General features: G+C 34.5%; 2 protein-coding genes across 3 annotated transcripts in view; one reads left to right on the top strand and one right to left on the bottom strand.

The window, feature by feature from the left end:
• The window catches only part of LOC129942345 (phosphatidylinositol 4-phosphate 3-kinase C2 domain-containing subunit beta), a 28,619-nt gene extending 19,950 nt beyond the window's left edge, over positions 1-8,669 (top strand). For both annotated transcript variants that reach the window (XM_056051219.1, XM_056051220.1), the window contains 4 exons: positions 3,393-3,589; positions 3,661-3,749; positions 7,659-7,808; positions 7,896-8,669. In XM_056051219.1, coding sequence (XP_055907194.1) covers positions 3,393-3,589; positions 3,661-3,749; positions 7,659-7,808; positions 7,896-8,075 — 616 coding nt within the window. In that variant the 3' untranslated portion in view covers positions 8,076-8,669. The remainder of the gene's footprint in view (positions 1-3,392; positions 3,590-3,660; positions 3,750-7,658; positions 7,809-7,895) is intronic.
• Positions 888-3,245, bottom strand: LOC129942346 (WASH complex subunit 3-like). The gene is made up of 4 exons (XM_056051221.1): positions 2,647-3,245; positions 2,380-2,573; positions 2,060-2,144; positions 888-1,994 (listed from the first exon to the last, which is right to left on the bottom strand). The coding sequence occupies exons 1-4, from the start codon at positions 2,684-2,686 to the stop codon at positions 967-969; spliced, it is 1,347 nt and encodes a 448-aa protein (XP_055907196.1). The 5' UTR covers positions 2,687-3,245; the 3' UTR covers positions 888-966.
• Positions 8,670-17,065: the final 8,396 nt, after the last annotated feature.

Genomic DNA, 17,065 nt, shown 5'->3' with positions numbered 1-17,065 from the left:
AAATTATAAGTAGCAGCCCTCGTACTAAAGTGCAATATATCGTTTTCATAAATGGGCTTTTCAAAAAGAATAATATATTCTGAACTTGGAGTTTGGAATTGTTTGCAAGATTTTTAAAATGCTCGAAAAATCTTTATACAAAAGTTGTAACTGCAAAGACTTTCCTTTAGATTTTGAATGGATTTCCAAAAGTCTGAAGAGCTTCTACAGGCATATTGATTTTCCAGCTGTATAATTTCTTCTTTGACTTGCCCAGAGCTCTTATAAAATTTGTTGACTTTTAAGTAGTCATCCTTCAAATGAAAAGTATTTGAATTAAAACTATAAGACCTTTTCCTCGCTGACTCACAATCCTTATAAAACCAAGGTGAACTGTATTTGTCTATATAAAACTTTGGAATACTTATGACTTTATGAAAAAATTTCTAATATGCTGTTGGAATCCTGTAATACATGAGTTTAAAATAATAGGTTCATATTATGTTCATAAACATAAAGAAGAGGGTTAGCCTAACTATTTTGTAGACCAACAACTGGCATAAGTGTGTCTCACTCCATCCCTGACAGCTGTAACCTAACCTGTTCTTCCACGGCTCTGAGGGACAAACAAAAGGACTTAACTTAAATGTTCGAAAACTAAATTTTTGACAAGTTTTTTTCTTAAATACATTTTCAAATACGAATTTCCTATATAGCCAAAGTAATTAGATACACAAATTAGTGTAACAAATGACTCAACCACAGTATATCTTAATTCTTTGGAACTCCATAAAATACACAAACACTACTACAAGGCGCTTAAACCCTTTTAATGAATCACCTTTTGCTTTCGATCTTCAATCAAATTTCTTATCATTCTTTTGAAAATAAATAAAATATACAACAAATTAAATTCGATCTAAAAACAACACTTTTTTATTATTATTAAGATAAATAATTCAACAAAAGAATTTAATTTCTATGTATCTAGATTTCATTGTAGTCTCTTTCGCTATTCAATAATAAATCATTCCTTGCATTGTTTCGCTTCATATCCCGCATTGTTCTTGGTTTAGGTTGATCTGGTTGTGTTGGCGATGGAGGATGTTCAATTTTTGGTGGGGCAGAATGAAATTCGTCTTCCGTTGATCTTACTTCTCGCTGATCGTTGATTTCTTGAGTTAAATTTCTATGCCTCTGTATGGCTGACCAACTATCCGATGACTCTGACTCATTTTCGTCGTCGTTGGAGACTTGTGTGACAAAAAGTAACGGTGGTTGTACAGTGGATTTGGTTGATGGTGGTGGTGGAGAGGGAGATTTACGGTCATCTTCGGCATAGTCAACTTGAAAAACGACTTTATTGGATGGTTTTTGATTACTGAAAACATCATCATCATCTTCGTCATTGTCAGAAGAAAGATCTGAATAATTCCTTGGCTCCTCGTCAGCTGATGGAAATATTCCTGTCAAACGACGCTGACTTAGTTTCTGAGGACTTATTTGCTCATCTTCTGAGTTCTGGGATTCTTCATTAGGTCTTACGTTCCTAGAAGTATTCTTTATGAATTTCTCTCTTGGTTTCTCCGGTACAAAACTCCTGGGTAGTGGTTCAGGTGGTGCATCTTTCTCTTTCTCTTTTTTAGTCACTTCATCAGACAATTTTTGAAGTTCTGCAATTATATCATCCGATGGCCTTGTATACCCCGTCTGTTTTCGTCCGCTCAATTGTCTGCTGATGGGAGCATCTTCTTCATGCAACGGTTCGGTTTCTCTGGGTGTGTTTCCATTTGGGATGATTTCAACCGATGGGGCAAAGTTGACTTTTTCTTCTGTCGATGTTTGTCTGCCAGGTCCACCTAAAGTCGCTAGTGAAGCGGATGAAGCTGACGGTGGTAATGGTGGAGGGGGAGGTGGAATGACCACAGGTTCTTCCACTACTGTGCTGGGTATGGTAAATCTCTTCGGAGGTCCAAAAGTAGTCAAACTCGTAGAGGTTTTTCGAACACGAACAGCTGAAGTCAAAAAGCAATAATCAACCCGTGTTTGCAATAAAACGAAATTAAGCACAAAAACTCACGTGGTAAAGATTTAGGTCGCTCTATAATGTCATCTTCATCTAATTTCTTCCGAAATATTCCTTGAGCCACCACAGGCTCACTAAACTGAGAAAAACAATAAAAAAAGCAAACAAAAGAATACATAAAGTTTATTTTTCTTTTTACAACACTTGGCCTTATCACGGAATACATAATTGTTTTCAATTGAATTTGTTTTTATCATCATCATCATTAAGCGATTTTGTCGTTATCACGAACAAAAAAAAAAACAAAAACGAATACATAATTTATTTGAAACAAAAAGAAATTTAAAATAGGCTAAAATTCAGCAAACACTCACTTGCTCTTGGAAATTACGAGAAGTTCTTCTTAAGAACACTTGACCATTAATGTCTGATCCACTGCTTCCGGTCGTCGGAATCTGATCAAAATGAATTCGTTTTTTAAACCAGCGTAATTTTATTCCCAAAACGGCCAGCACCATGCATATCACAACACCCAACGAACAAAGCGACACCACGACATCAGATTGACCTTAAAACAAAAATAGGGATTTTCCCATATTGGTCTGCCCATATTTCAATTCTGTTTTTAAATATTTGTTTACCATAAGCAGAATGTTGAGGAACTGATCCTAGTTTAGCCATTTTATGAGAGAGAAATTATTATATTTTTTTCTTCCGCTTGCGATACGTGCATCACATTTCAACTATTCTTTCGAACTTCGGCTTCACTTGAGACGACACGTCTTCGCCGCCGCTGGCGTTGTCAATTTTGTTCAAATACACTTAATAAACGGTGTGGACTTTTTTGCTTATCATATCTTAAAAAAACGAAAAGATATGGAAGGGAGCTTTCTCAGGTTATTATTATTTCTCGTATCTGAGCTTCTCGAGGTAAGCTAGCTAAGCAGCAGTTGACTGCCTCAACTTTATCGATGGGTATCTATTGGAACACAAGCTTTGCCAGTTTATCTTTTTTTATTTTCTGTTTGATTACCGATACCGATCGATACTCCGATACTCGTAGATAGAATAGCGCCGAGAAATTTGTGTTTCTTGGTGGGGGAGTCGATTTTCTTTTTATTGACAATAACAACAAATAAAGACTGTCGCACTCTGATGTCAGTTTCAGTTTTGTATGCATAGACTTCCCCTTTCTATTTACTTAACGCCCGTATATGGAGCAGGTGTTTTGAGTAAACATATTCTATTTAAAAAATGATACAAGGTCGTTCACTATACTGTTATATTTTTATTTTCTTGTGAATCATTTTATCTTATCTTATTTAGGAACGGTTTTTTTACGTTGTAATCTAATGGTTTTTATTTTGTTGATTTACGAACATTTTAGTTTGCCAAGTGGTATACACGTTGGCAGGTCCAATGTAAAGTCTGTGGCTGAAAGACGTTTACCCGAGATTCAACGGTTTCTGGTTTCACTTTTCAATTCGGCAGATGAGATTGCTCATTCAGATTTGGTTTATACATTCTTCCATCCTCTGTTGCGGGATCAACAGGAAGCTAATATAGAGGTGTCTAAAGTAAAAGGTGAGTAGTTGTTTTTTTTATGTTTGGGATATTTCGTTAACGAATTTTTATATTTTATTTTTTTTTTACAGAAATTAAACCAATAATTCAAAGGCATTCGAGTAATGATGGAGCTATAAAGATATCACTACAATACCGTCGTGGAGCACTCACTGTTATGGTAAGCTTTGTTTGTTTGATCTATATTGTAATTAAGTTTTCGATGTCACTAACAGAGGTTAACGAAACAGATGGAATTGTTTGTTCAAGTGTTTTTTTTGTTTAGTTTTAATTAAAAGGTTAGGGATCTTCAATACAGATGTCTTGTATCAGTCTCTTTTAGTCTGTATCGAAATTATAGGGATCAAAAGCATCATCACTGTTCTTGAATTCCCAAGAAATTCCTTATGAATAGCGAACTCTCCTCTGATGTTTTTGATTCTGAAATCCTTACAGCTGGGTTCACAGTTTTAATAAAAGCCTTTAACCCTGGAACACCGTGTGGTAGTGTCTTTTCGCCGTCAGCAACAATCTTGTAACAATATGTTGTAATTAAGGTCAACCTCATCAAAAACCAAGTCTTTATTCCTTGCTTCTAGATTCGGCGTGCTCAAAAAATCTTTTTATATCATTTTTCTGTCAATACAAAAGATTTTCTTTTTAAACTTGACAACCCAATGATTCATTTTAAGTTATGGGTGGTTTAAATTTGTCTTACTGAACTTAACACTTATCTAATGATGGGTTGTAGTTCATACAATTAAATATACCTTCCGAAAATGAAGTGTTGTTATCTGATTGTCTTGCAGACTGCGGATTTTCCAAATAAATGGGGTAACAAATTTCATGGAAAGGTGTCGTCATACTTTCTTCTGAAGTTCGAAAAGCTCCAACCTTCTCTCAATCACTCGATCCACTTGATCCCTTTTTTAACAATAGCAACCCACGAAGAATTAAATATTTCTTATTACTTCTTTCGTAAAATAAACTGCACCAAATTGAAGGAACTCTTCAACCAAGTTGATTTTGATTCCATATCGATGTATTTCTGAACCCGTAAAACTACACATCTTCATCACCTTAGAACTGTGTAAATTGAGGAACAGACGTAACATACTTTGGAAAATCTAGTACATTGAAATCTGTCTCTGATTACTATAAATACGATTACATATACAGTGAGTGTCATTAATTTTCGGTTTTTATTCTTAAACATACTTTTAGTGTTTTTTTTCGTAGTAAAAGTTAAATTTAGGTTTATTATTTGGTTATTTTATAAATAAGTATTATTATTCCCTAAACATTTCATTAAAAAAAATGGTGCAATCACTTAATTGCATTAAGATATACGATAAACAAACAAGCAAAAAGGACACATGTAGGTGCTTCATTAATATTCGGCCTTTTATTTTCTTTGCTGAGTTTGACATTTGCCGCGATTAACAGTTTGTCTATCAAGACAAGACATTAAAAAAAAATGATCACTAGACGTTTGCATACATTTTTAAAACAATTTAGTGTAAGATCGTTTGGTTTTATTTTAAAAGTTAATCATGGACCGCAAAGGAAAAAATTCAAGCCTTGAAAAAAGAAATCTTTTCAATTTTTACCATAATAAAGGTGAAACATACACAAAAATTCCTGATATTTTAGACATGGAGCCAAACAAAAATTCCTGATATTTTAGACATAGAGCCAAACACTCATTTAAGTGCGCGAAAAATTGTGCAAGAAGTGTTAATGAAATGCAAAAAGAAAATATCTGCATCAACTTGCGAGGGAACACAAAAATAAGGATGGAACTTGGTGGGATGATGTAATTATTTGCTGACGAGAATAAGTATAACCTCTTTGGAACGGATGGAAGCCAAGCCAAATGAACTTAAAAGCAGGAACACAAAGCCAACAGTGAAGCATGGAGGCGGGCATATCATGGTTTGGAGGTGCATTTCGGCAAGAGGCATGAGAAATATAGTATTCATCGACAGTATATTGAATAAGAAATACTATTTGAGGACAAAGCAAAGTGCTGAAAAAATGGGCATTTTTAGGAATTCCAAGTTTTACCAGCACAACGACCCGAAGCACAAGGCGCATATTGTAAGAGAATGGCTTCTGTATAACTGTCCAAAAGTTATCCAAACACCTCCTCAATCTCCAGACCTTAAACCAATCGAGAATTTGTGGGATGAATTGGACCGTCAAATTCGAGAAAATCCTGTCTCGTCAATAAGTGCATTAAAGCAATGGAACAAAATAGGCATTTGACCTTCAAAAAATGATAAAAAATATGCTCAAGTGACTAGGCGGAGTTTTATCCAATCAAGGGTATCCAACAAAATATTAACATCAATGGTAAGAAAGATTAATTAAAAAGTTAATATAAATATGTAAAAAAAACAAATATTAATGAAGTGTTGTTTTTTGAGTTGTCGTATTCTTTATTTATTTTATTTTGTTAATTATTAAATACAAAATGTTTTAAATAAAAATTGGTTTTTAACTTTTTTAAAGTTTAAAGTAAAAAGCAAAGTGTTTTTATGGAAAGAAACAAAAAAAAACGAATATTAATGACACTCACAGTATAATCATTTTTGTGAAATGGGTGAACTACAATTACTAACTTCACATCAGTATTAAAATCCTTTGCTTCCTTCTTTTATTAATCGTGTAGTAAACATCCGATTACACCGAATTTCTCTTTCTTCTGTCCTCAAACTTCGTCGGTTTTAGGCAAACAAATATATTCAAAGAAAATTTATGTTCTAGTCCCAAATCAATAAAAAAGTCCCAACAATTGTCTTCCATTTTCAAAACTCTTCGAAAATTTGGTTAATGTTTTTGTCCATTTTGACAGTAAGTCAATGGGCTTATTCACCAAGCTAGTGGCTACGTAGTCAAAATTCAACTAGCTTGTTGAATGCAAAATTGCACTACAAAGGTAGTCAATCCGGAACTGTCATATTAATGACAAATACAATTATATAAAATAAGAAATATTTGTGTTTTCAGAACTTTAAGTAGTTTGTTTTCTTTTTAAATTCTATAAAACCAAATAGAAGATATAATATGATTGATTTATATTTGTATTTAAATTCCGAAAAATTCATTTCATTTTGAATTTTTGTGTCCCCACCGAGCAGCTGATTGTGAAACGTCAAAACCAGTGCACTAACTGTGTAGACTACGACGGAGGGGAAATTTTAACTACTTTTGTAGTTAGATTTAGACAATCAGAATCCCTTGACTACGTAGCCACTATCTTTGTGAATGCCACCAAAATTTTCTTCTGTTCACTTTCTAAAGGGTAGGTCAACAACTGCAAACCTTTAAGAATTCGTTTTATAAACATTGAAGACTTTTGACAATAGATATGAAGTTGAATCAATTTGAAAAGATTTTTTAGAAGCCTTTGATAAAAATTCTCACAATATCATTTACTTCAAATTTAAAGGTCTTGGTTTTTTACCGAGTAAAAAGTCACTCGTTGACAAGAATTATACTTGAAGAATGAAATCAACAGAATTCTTTTTTTATGCTTCTGGGATTCCTCAAGGGAGTCACTTGTGACCTATAATATTTGGTCTACAATAAATGATGCCCGTCTTATTTTTAATGAGTATCATTCACGCCGAATTACAAACGTTCAAAGATGATTTATTTGTTTTTCTTTACACGGCATTCCAAGGGAGAATATACTTACCAGAATCGCCTTAGTCTAGTAAGTCTTAAAGACTTTGCCTAACGTCGCCTAAATACCTGACATTCTGTTCGCACACTATTTGCCTGTAGGAAATCTTCAATCCCACTTCTTTTTACCTTTCTTGTAATCTAACCAATTACGGTCTCTTTGAACGTATGTCCAGCATTCTTCGGCTCTGAAATGAGGTCAAGTTTTTCCTTGATTTCAATATAAGTAAGCTCTCACTTAAAGCTTATGCTCATTCGCTGCAACATTAGTTTTGTCTTTTATTGCTTTTTTCCTAGATTTTAGCTAAATAAATAAATAAATTTAATTATTATTATATTCTCCTGTAATATTTCATAGATTTTATTCTCTGCCATATAATATTTTTTCACTTTCCTCCAGATACACCATGCAAAAGGTCTTCCAACACTGCAGGGTGGAACAGAACCTAATACCTATGTCAAATGCTATTTAAAACCTGATCAAACAAAAGTGACAAAAAGGAAAACGAAAGTTGTACGAAAAACATGTGTTCCTAGTTTCATGGAGACGGTAAGTACCTAATACCTACCTGAAAGATTTATTGTTTATCTATTTTTGATAAAAACAAAATAAATAAATACTTTTTTTTGCTCACAGTTGGAATACCGAATGCCCATTGAGCATATACAAAATCGTTTCCTAAATGTCACAGTTTGGTCTCATGACACTCTCCAAGAGAACGAACTACTTGGTGGAGTTCAAATTGATTTAAGTAAATATGATTTGCGTCAGGAACTGATAGACTGGTTTGCTTTGGGTCATGTTCCTAGGTCATGAGGTGTTTAAATAAAAGTAAACATAATTCAGCACTAAAATGAAACAAACATTCCGATAGCATTATTTACACACAAATTTACCCTGTTCCTAGTGGCACAACATAAGTTTATAAAAACAATAAAAAAACAAACTAACAGAGGAGGGGTTAAAGAAAATTGAGCAACAAACATTTATATTATTGATGATTTCTTATTTGTTTTAATTTTTTTATCTCTATATTAAATCTATTTATTGAATATTTTTTAAATTATATAATTTTATCAGTATACCTATTATAGCGAGAAACTTATTTTTGCTTTGCTTAGAAATTGTATATAAATAAATAGGCAACTGTTGTACAAAAGATAAATAATTATAAAAACAAAATAGAAAAAAAATATATATTTTCAAAATAATGAACAAAAAAAAAAACAAACAAAATTATACACATTTATGCCCAAAATAAATTTTTCATCATCAACGATCTATATACGAGTAATATTAATTATTGACATACTAAATACATTTATAAATATTATTATTATTATTATGCGAAACACTGCAAAAGCATTCATTGATATTTTATGTTTAATTAAATTTTAAAAAGCAACAAAATTACTACATTGTTTATATTTTAATAAATAAATATTAAATACAAAAATAATAAAGGCTGTTTTATATTTTCAGTACTAATGTTTGAGGGTGCCGGTCCATTTGATTTTACCATCGCTTATTCACACATTCGTTAAGTTTTGAAAGATGGTTTTCTGAGACTACTTTTATAAAGTAGTGAAAACATAATATATGCGAACGTTTTTGAAATCACTCATTTCGTGAATACCATTTCAATATTCACTTCCAAAGCCAACTTTTTTGGAAAAAGACCACTTTGAACTTCGAAATTCACCCATCTCAATTTGTCTCTATATTGGATTTCTCAAACGTCCTCTTTAAGTGTTTCAAGCAATGGTAAACCATGATGCGGGTTTAACCTAAACATGAAGATGTTCAACTATTCAGAGACTTTTCAGGTTTGACAATAAAATATTCGACTTACGATAAACTCACAAAAAATTCGAACGTCGAGAATAAAAATTCAACACTGTGTCCACTTTCGAATTTGCTCTTTAGGATGACCTAAGACTGAAAGCTACTCTCAGTGTTCTCAAATGGACACGCACCTTAAAGATTAACCAAATTAAGCATTTTTGGATGTAACTGTCGAAATTAGTTATCAAAGAAACTTCTTCCTTTCGTTTTTCAAATATATTCATATGTCACTGTCACTTGTTTATTGCTCAGTTTGAATTGCAATGTAAAAATGAACGGACAACGACATTCTGGACTATTTTGTTGAGTGGTCGCTATCTATGTAAATACGTCCGATGACGCCTAGGAAGAGAATTTTCGGCACGTTATTGCTGACATAGTGGTCGAAAATTGGTCCTCTCTGCTGGAACTTGCCCGAAATGATTTTTAAAACATATCATCAAACGCTTAAGTTGCTCTTTTCCCAAGCTCAATTTTTGGCCATAATATGAAATAATATGCATTTCTGGATACCTGGAATTTAATTTCCCGCTCCAAACGAATTCGATTCATTTTTAAAATGTCTTTCAATCACTCTAGTCATAGATAATAATTTAATCGTCGTCGAGTTGAATTTTATTCAATATTTTCGATATTGATGTATCTTAAAGAAATTCACGATGGTTTTCCAAATTTATAGTCCTTATCTCTAATATTTAGATGAAATATTTCATACAAATCTCGAAAAATCTTTAAAAGATGTTAGACTTCAACTAAATAAAAATAAATTATGTGGCGCACAGTCTATCGAGAGCTAGAGCGCAGTGACTTACAACTCTCAAACATTTTTGTGTTCGAGTAATGTTGTCAGGGTTGGAGGGGACCTACTTTTTAGCCCGAATCCGAACGGCTAATTTGAGAAGACACAAGAATTACTCTTAGGCGAATTATCAATTCCTCCCAAAGAGGCAAAACCCATGCAAAAGGTGATACTTTATTTATTACAACTTAATTCTTTAAAAGTGTATTGTGGGACAGAAAAACAACTTCATATTTTTCTTATGAGTGATCCCAAGTGATTCTATGCCAGCAATAGTGCCTCTTAAATTACTTCAGTTTTAAGAATTTTATTACTATTTCAAAATTTCTGACTAACAGCCATATTATAGCTATAAACTATCAACAAGATTCTTGATAGATATCAACAAATTGAACGAGTTGGTATTATGATTATCAAGAATAGAAATTTGCAATTTTTTGTGAATTTTATTAGATTTTATTATTTTTATGAATGATTTTGTTGGTAGAGAAGGTTTTAAAACAGAATAGATACTCATCAATTTTCTTATCAACCACAAATTCTTCGTTGAAAAGTAAACACAATAATTTTGTTGGGTTTTTTAAAAGTGAAACAAAGTTAAAAAGGATAATGTCTTCGATAGAATTGGATTTGTACTTTTTTTTTTATTTTTTTACTTTTCCTAATTAAAAGCGATTTTAATATTGGCATGGCATAACCATCGGTGTCAGTTGTTCTATATAAATTGCTTCGGGTTTACTCCAGCATTTCCCTTAAGGTGGGTGTCCATTTAAAAATAAACGTGGTGCATGTCGCTCTCAAGCTGCTCTCGGGACCGATCTTGCAAGTGGACATAGTCTGGAGAGTAGCTCGCGGAGAATTGACTAATTACTCTCGACATTCGATCTTTTTGAAAGTCACTCATAAGTGGACATAATGTATGTGTTTAACACTATCCGGGTTAAGCTCAGGAAATACCAACACAGTTCGTATTTTGCGAGTAGCTATCGAGAGTAAGCAGTGCACATTGGAGGAAATCAATCAACTTATTGAAAAATATCAGTAAGTTGAATTGTTGTGGAGAACTACGGATAAATCATTTCGCGATAGAAATAGAAAAAGCGTCATATGAACCGAATTTGCGAAACAGCGAAAAGAAAGCTTTATAACTTAAGAAACCAGGTGATATTTATTTCTATTTTCAAAATATTGTTTATAATCGTGAACAAATATTATAGATGTCCAAAGAATTAAAGAAAAAGGAAAAAAAGAACAAGTCTTGCAGGAACTGAGGAATTATATAGCAATAAGTGGCCATACTTTCGGGCTCTGCAGTTTCTTATTCCATTTTAACGCCTTCTGAAACTATTTCGAATCTGGTAAGTACCTCTTTAATTCTTTAATCATTCAGTGTAATGTGTCTGTGCTGCCATGGAACTTCACCTTTTGAAGTCATAAAGTAATTTTTGAAATCTTCCCTAACATGTTTTTGAGAAACACAATAGTTGTGCTTGAGCCATTTTCAATCATGAGTTTCTGGTTGTTTAAAATCAGCCATGCCCGTGCTCAGGTAGTAGGGTTCGTTTTTAGATAGCAAGAAATTGTGTTGGGTCCAGATAGCCATACACACATCTCTTGCTCGTTCAGGACTTAGATTCATCAGTTTTCTAAGAACCATAAAACGATATGCAACAATTCCGAAGGCATTTTCAACTATTGTCTGAGCCCTGCTCGGCCGGTAGTTGAAAATACGTTCAGGTGCTGGTTGCTTACGAAACGGATCCGGCTTTAATATAAAGTTACTCATCGCGAACGCATCATCAGCCACTTGGTTCTACCAGGAAGAGTTTTTTTTTATCTGGCACAACTATAGAGTTTTCTGTAAATCCACTGTGCAAAGATGTATTGAAAAATACTTCTCAATCAGAGATGCGCCCGTTACATCCAACATTGACATATGTGAATTTGTAATTCGCATCAACAACTGCCGTCAAAACCATCAAAACGATCGAATTAAAAGGTTGAAAAGCTTCTTCGTTCATTACACCAAATATTTGTTCTCTAGAGAGGACACTATGTTGAAAAAAGAGCCTACGAACTTCTTGTAGTACCTGACAAATAGCTATGAAATGGTAAATATCGTCACGCTCATTTCTGTTACAATAATTGCAAAGGAGAGGTAGATCTGACCGATGCGGAATATAATTCAAATTCAATATTTCAACCTTTGCTCTGAAAATGGTACCTAAAGCTCTCGCAGAAAGTCTATTATTGGAATAATTTGTCGCATTAGTATTTAAAGAGTAGCTTAGATTTCTATGTATTTCGCTTGTTGAGGATGATGATGCTCTATTTAAATGTTGAAGATATATATGTATATATTTTCATCAACTTTTACAATTACATTTGAAAAGATATCTTGCCAGTTATCTACGTTAGAAAATTTGCATGAAATTTCAAATTTTTAATATAAATCGACGCAATTCCAGATTCAACATGAATTGCATAGGTTGGAGTCGAATTAGGTAACCGAAATAATCTTTTGAAAAAGAGGCGTTGTATCAACTCAAATTTTTCAAAATAGGTGTGACCAAAAACTTGAATACCATAAGACAAGCAAGTGCTTGGAAAACTCGGTACTTAGATCTTAAGTCTATATTTTTGTTTGAGAAGAAAGTTGGCCACATTATGTTGAGAGATACCTTAGCTTCTTTACTCTTACGATGAACATGTTTATTGAAGCTACCGTTAGCAGACAGAAACACTCCTAAATATTTAAATTCCTGTACTATTACAATAGGTTGGTTGTTAAGGAACCACCTTTCTTCTCTCAACCTTCTACAAGTCCGTGCCTCAAATACCATTACCTTTGTTTTCTCTGAGTTTATTTTAAGACCCCAGATATTGCAGTACATTTGGACCCTATTGATTTGTAGCTGGAGAGAAAATGGGTTATCCGCTAGCATAACCAAGTCCTGCACGTATAGAAGCGCTTTAATGTGAATATCAGAAAAACAAACTCCACCGGGTAAATTATCTAAAATATCATCAATTTAGAGGGAAAACAAGATTGGGCTGAGGATACATCTCTGGGGAACACCTACAGTGGTTTGAAACCAATTTGAAACCTCGGCCCCATCCCAAACTGAAGCATATGTTTACCATACAAATTGTTCGTAGATGTTTAGAAATTTTCTGCTGAATGAATCACCTGCACAGACCATACTATTAACTTTTAATTTTTCCTTCGAAAATGATTTGCGATTCATGTGCTTACCGGATGCTAAAAATCTAAGTGTTACCAGTTTATCCTCGCGTAGTGGTTTGGCTTTCCTTAATTGGGTATCTTTTTAAAATATTATGGGTCCAACGTTTTGTATCAAAAATTCAATTTCACTAACTGACAAACTGCAAAGGTTTCGAAGCTGTTGAGGATCTTCAATTTGAAGCTCTCTTGAAAGAGCAGGCCCTGCACCGAATTGGTTACGACAATCTACCCACGGTTTGACCCAACATTTCTTGTATTCTTTTTTCTTTTTAAAAACAATGCCGATAATTAAAGCAGCAACCCTTCGCTTGCAAAAATACATAAAGCTCGCGATCTCGGAGTTCCCATAACGGCATTATTAATGCTAGATCTAGCATTATAGAGAAGAGAAAAGCATTTAGCATTAAAATAATGCTAAATGCTTTTGTGAATTTATTGTTTTTAAGTTTTGCATTCTTGAATGCCAAAATTGATTATATTATATTTAAAAAAAATAAAAATCATCATTTTTTTTTAATTACAAACCATTCTGATTTAACCTTAATAATGTCAAATCACGAAGATTCACACATACGTTAAAAAAAATTTTAACGTAATTTTTCAAAGTATAAGTTGGAGCCACAGCAAAGCTTGAAAACCCTAAGGGCGAAGAAGACTATTTATATGAAGAACTTTGGGATAGCTCGTTATTTATCTAAAATTATAAAATAGATAAGAAATTTATTTTTAAAAACTGTAAATAAGAATGTGACAAGTCTGAATGTTTTAAAATTAAATAATTTATTATAAAACATGTTCCTATACTCAAAAACATTGTGCTGTTAATACCTATTTACATATGAAGCTTTAAGTTTTATTATTTTTGAACTAATTTTGGTTTGTTTTTGTTTTCACGTTTGCACTTGCAAACGATTTCTTATTTTAGTTTTAATTATGTTTTGGTATGAAAATATTCTTTCGACATTTGCCGAAGAGTGAGGAACACAAAAGCCACCCTGAACAATGCGATGAATATTTTCAAACATTAACTCATTGCATTCATTTTTAAGAAGACCAATTCTTACCCAAAACTCTGATATGGAAACAATTCTCATATTTTTTTTTAATATTCGCAATCAGCTAGAGCTCTATATTCATTGTTTATCAGTTCAATATTTTTGTGTTCATTGGAAAAAAAAACTTTAAAATAAATTAAACGAAAGAGTTAACTCGACCATCTAACACTGCACTTTGGGAAAAATTTTGAATTTCGTTTAAGAAAACGTCACCTAAATCAAATGTTGACATACGCAGCCATTTACAATGAGAGTTGGGACGACTTTCTTTAATTTTGCCAGAACCTCGGTTGTTTTACACATTATAACAGGACAATTATCTGCGGTGAATCCAACCATGTTTTTAAATGAAATATTTTGTGTTAAAAATTTCTGAAACCTTTCCGTCAAGAACTTCAGTAAGTGTCGAAAACATATCATGCCACTTTTCGTCGTATATTCGAATAATCACCGCCAATAATTTTTTTTTTATATTTATATCGGTACTTTCATTTAAAACTAATGAAAAGCGGTTTGTTATTTCGACGACTGGAAACTGAAAATAAATGTCCAGAATTCGGAGACAATTCTGTTCCGGACACCGTTGGCTGGGGCAACGAGGGATACGTGCAAGAATTGGCGCAAGATGGTTATCGTTGATCTTTACGGGCAGCCATTAGCGACCAAAAGTGTAGTGAAGTACCTCGGTATCTGGTTAGATCAGTATATATATTTCCACAGACATATAAATGCTGCTCTGAACAGGGCCAGAGGTGCCTTCGCTCTGACGAAACGGCTGTTTTACAGCAGTCGGCTTGACCTCAGAGTGAAGGTAAATTGCTATTACTACATGGCCCTCATACGGCCAATGATCGTTTATGGTTGTCCTGTGTGGTTCAACGTTGCCCCTTTCCAGATGGAGAAGTTTCGGGTGTTCGAGCGGCAGTGTTTACGACGCTGCTGTACCGGCTTATATCGAACAGCCGAATCTTCTTATGTGCATTACAACGGGGCTCGAATCAACAGAATTGACAATTTCGTGATAAAACTCGTTCAAGGTCACATTGCAAGAGCTATGTCTTCGACCAACAATTTAATTTTCGGGGCGTTCTATCCGAACGACGAGTATTTTGAAAGTGCACGCTTGAGTGGCTTCATTCCACCAGAGGCATTCCTCTTTTTAGACAGATGCGGTCTGATAAAGGATAGATTGGCAGTTCCGCTAATCTACCACGCCAGACGAAGAATAGTGGATAGGTGACTCCCAAGTTTTTTAAATTTTTTAATGCATTCAAAGATGTTCAAATGGTAGACATGTGCATTCAAGAGGACACAAGCGTCCACAGGTTTTTCGCAAAACCCACTTCTGTCTATCAACTCCTACTCTCACCTCCCCGCGGTGAACATCGGGTGCCTAGTACCTTAACTGTAGATTGGGTTCCAACCTCAGTGGAGAACATCGTAGTAGAACCGCAGTCGATGCTGAGAATATGGAAAGATCACTTCTCCAAATTATATAACGGCGATGACGAACCAAACTCCGCTGTAAGGGAGATAGAACCACTCAACCTTGGCGACGCAGATCAACAATTCCGCCTACCCGACCTTGACGAAGTGAAGACAGCTATATCTAAACTTAAGTCAAACAAAGCTGCTGGAGCTGACGGCATCACCGCCGAACTATTCAAAGCAGCAGGCGATGACTTGGTAGGGAGCATGCACCAACTCATCTGCAAAATATGGTCGGAAGAAAGCATGCCCGATGAGTGGAATCTCAGCATAGTGTGCCCGATACATAAGAAAGGAGACCCTCTAAACTGCGCCAACTACAGAGGTATCAGTCTCCTTAACATTGCATATAAGATCCTCTCTGCCTTATTATGTGAACGTCTGAAGCAATTCGTCAAAAACCTGATTGGTCCTTATCAGTGTTGCTTCAGACCAGGAAAGTCCACTATCGACCAAATATTCACACCACGGCATATCTTGGAAAAAACCCATGAGCTTAAAATCGATACCCACCATCTCTTTATCGATGTTAAAGCCGCGTATGACCGTATCTATAGGGAAGAGCTCTACCGAACTTGTGTCTAGTTTTGGCATCCCTGTCAAACTTATACGTTTGTGCAGAATGACGATGGAGAATGCACGCTGCTCTATCAAGGTCGGAAAAGATCTTACAGATGCATTTGATGTCAAAAAAGGTTTTAGACAAGGCGATGCACTGTCATGCCCGATGAATGGAACCTCAGTATTGTTTGCCCGATCCTGAAAAAAGGAGACCCTCTAAACTGCACCAACTATAGAGGAATAAGTCTACTTAACATCGCCTATAAAATCTTCTCTGCCATAATATGTGAACGTCTAAAGCCCATCGTCAACAACCTGATAGGTCCTTATCAGTGTGGTTTTAGACCAGGAAAGTCCACAGTTGATCAAATATTCACATTACGGCAGATCCTGGAAAAAACTCAAGAGCACCAAATCGACACCCACCATCTTTTCATCGATTTCAAGGCCGCATATGACAGCATCTACAGGGACGAGCTGTATAGAGCCATGTCTAGTTTTGGCATCCCTGCCAAACTCGTCCGTTTGTGCAGGATGACCATGGAGAATTCACGCTGCTCCATAAAGGTTGGAAACAACTTAACAGAACCTTTTGATGTCAAAAAAGGTTTTAGACAAGGTGATGCGCTGTCATGCGATTTTTTTAACATTGTGCTTGAAAGAATAGTGCAGAGCTCACACGTCAACACTAGAGGCACTATCTTTCAAAAGTCTGTCCAATTACTGGCATATGCTGATGACATTGACATAATCGGAAGAACTCAGCGTGATGTCAATGGGGCTTTTGTGAGTATTGAGGCAGAGGCGGCAA

The sequence above is a fragment of the Eupeodes corollae genome, chromosome 1 (assembly GCF_945859685.1).
Source record: "Eupeodes corollae chromosome 1, idEupCoro1.1, whole genome shotgun sequence".
Lineage (NCBI taxonomy): Eukaryota > Metazoa > Arthropoda > Insecta > Diptera > Syrphidae > Eupeodes > Eupeodes corollae.
This window is presented reverse-complemented; position numbering and strand designations above follow the sequence as displayed.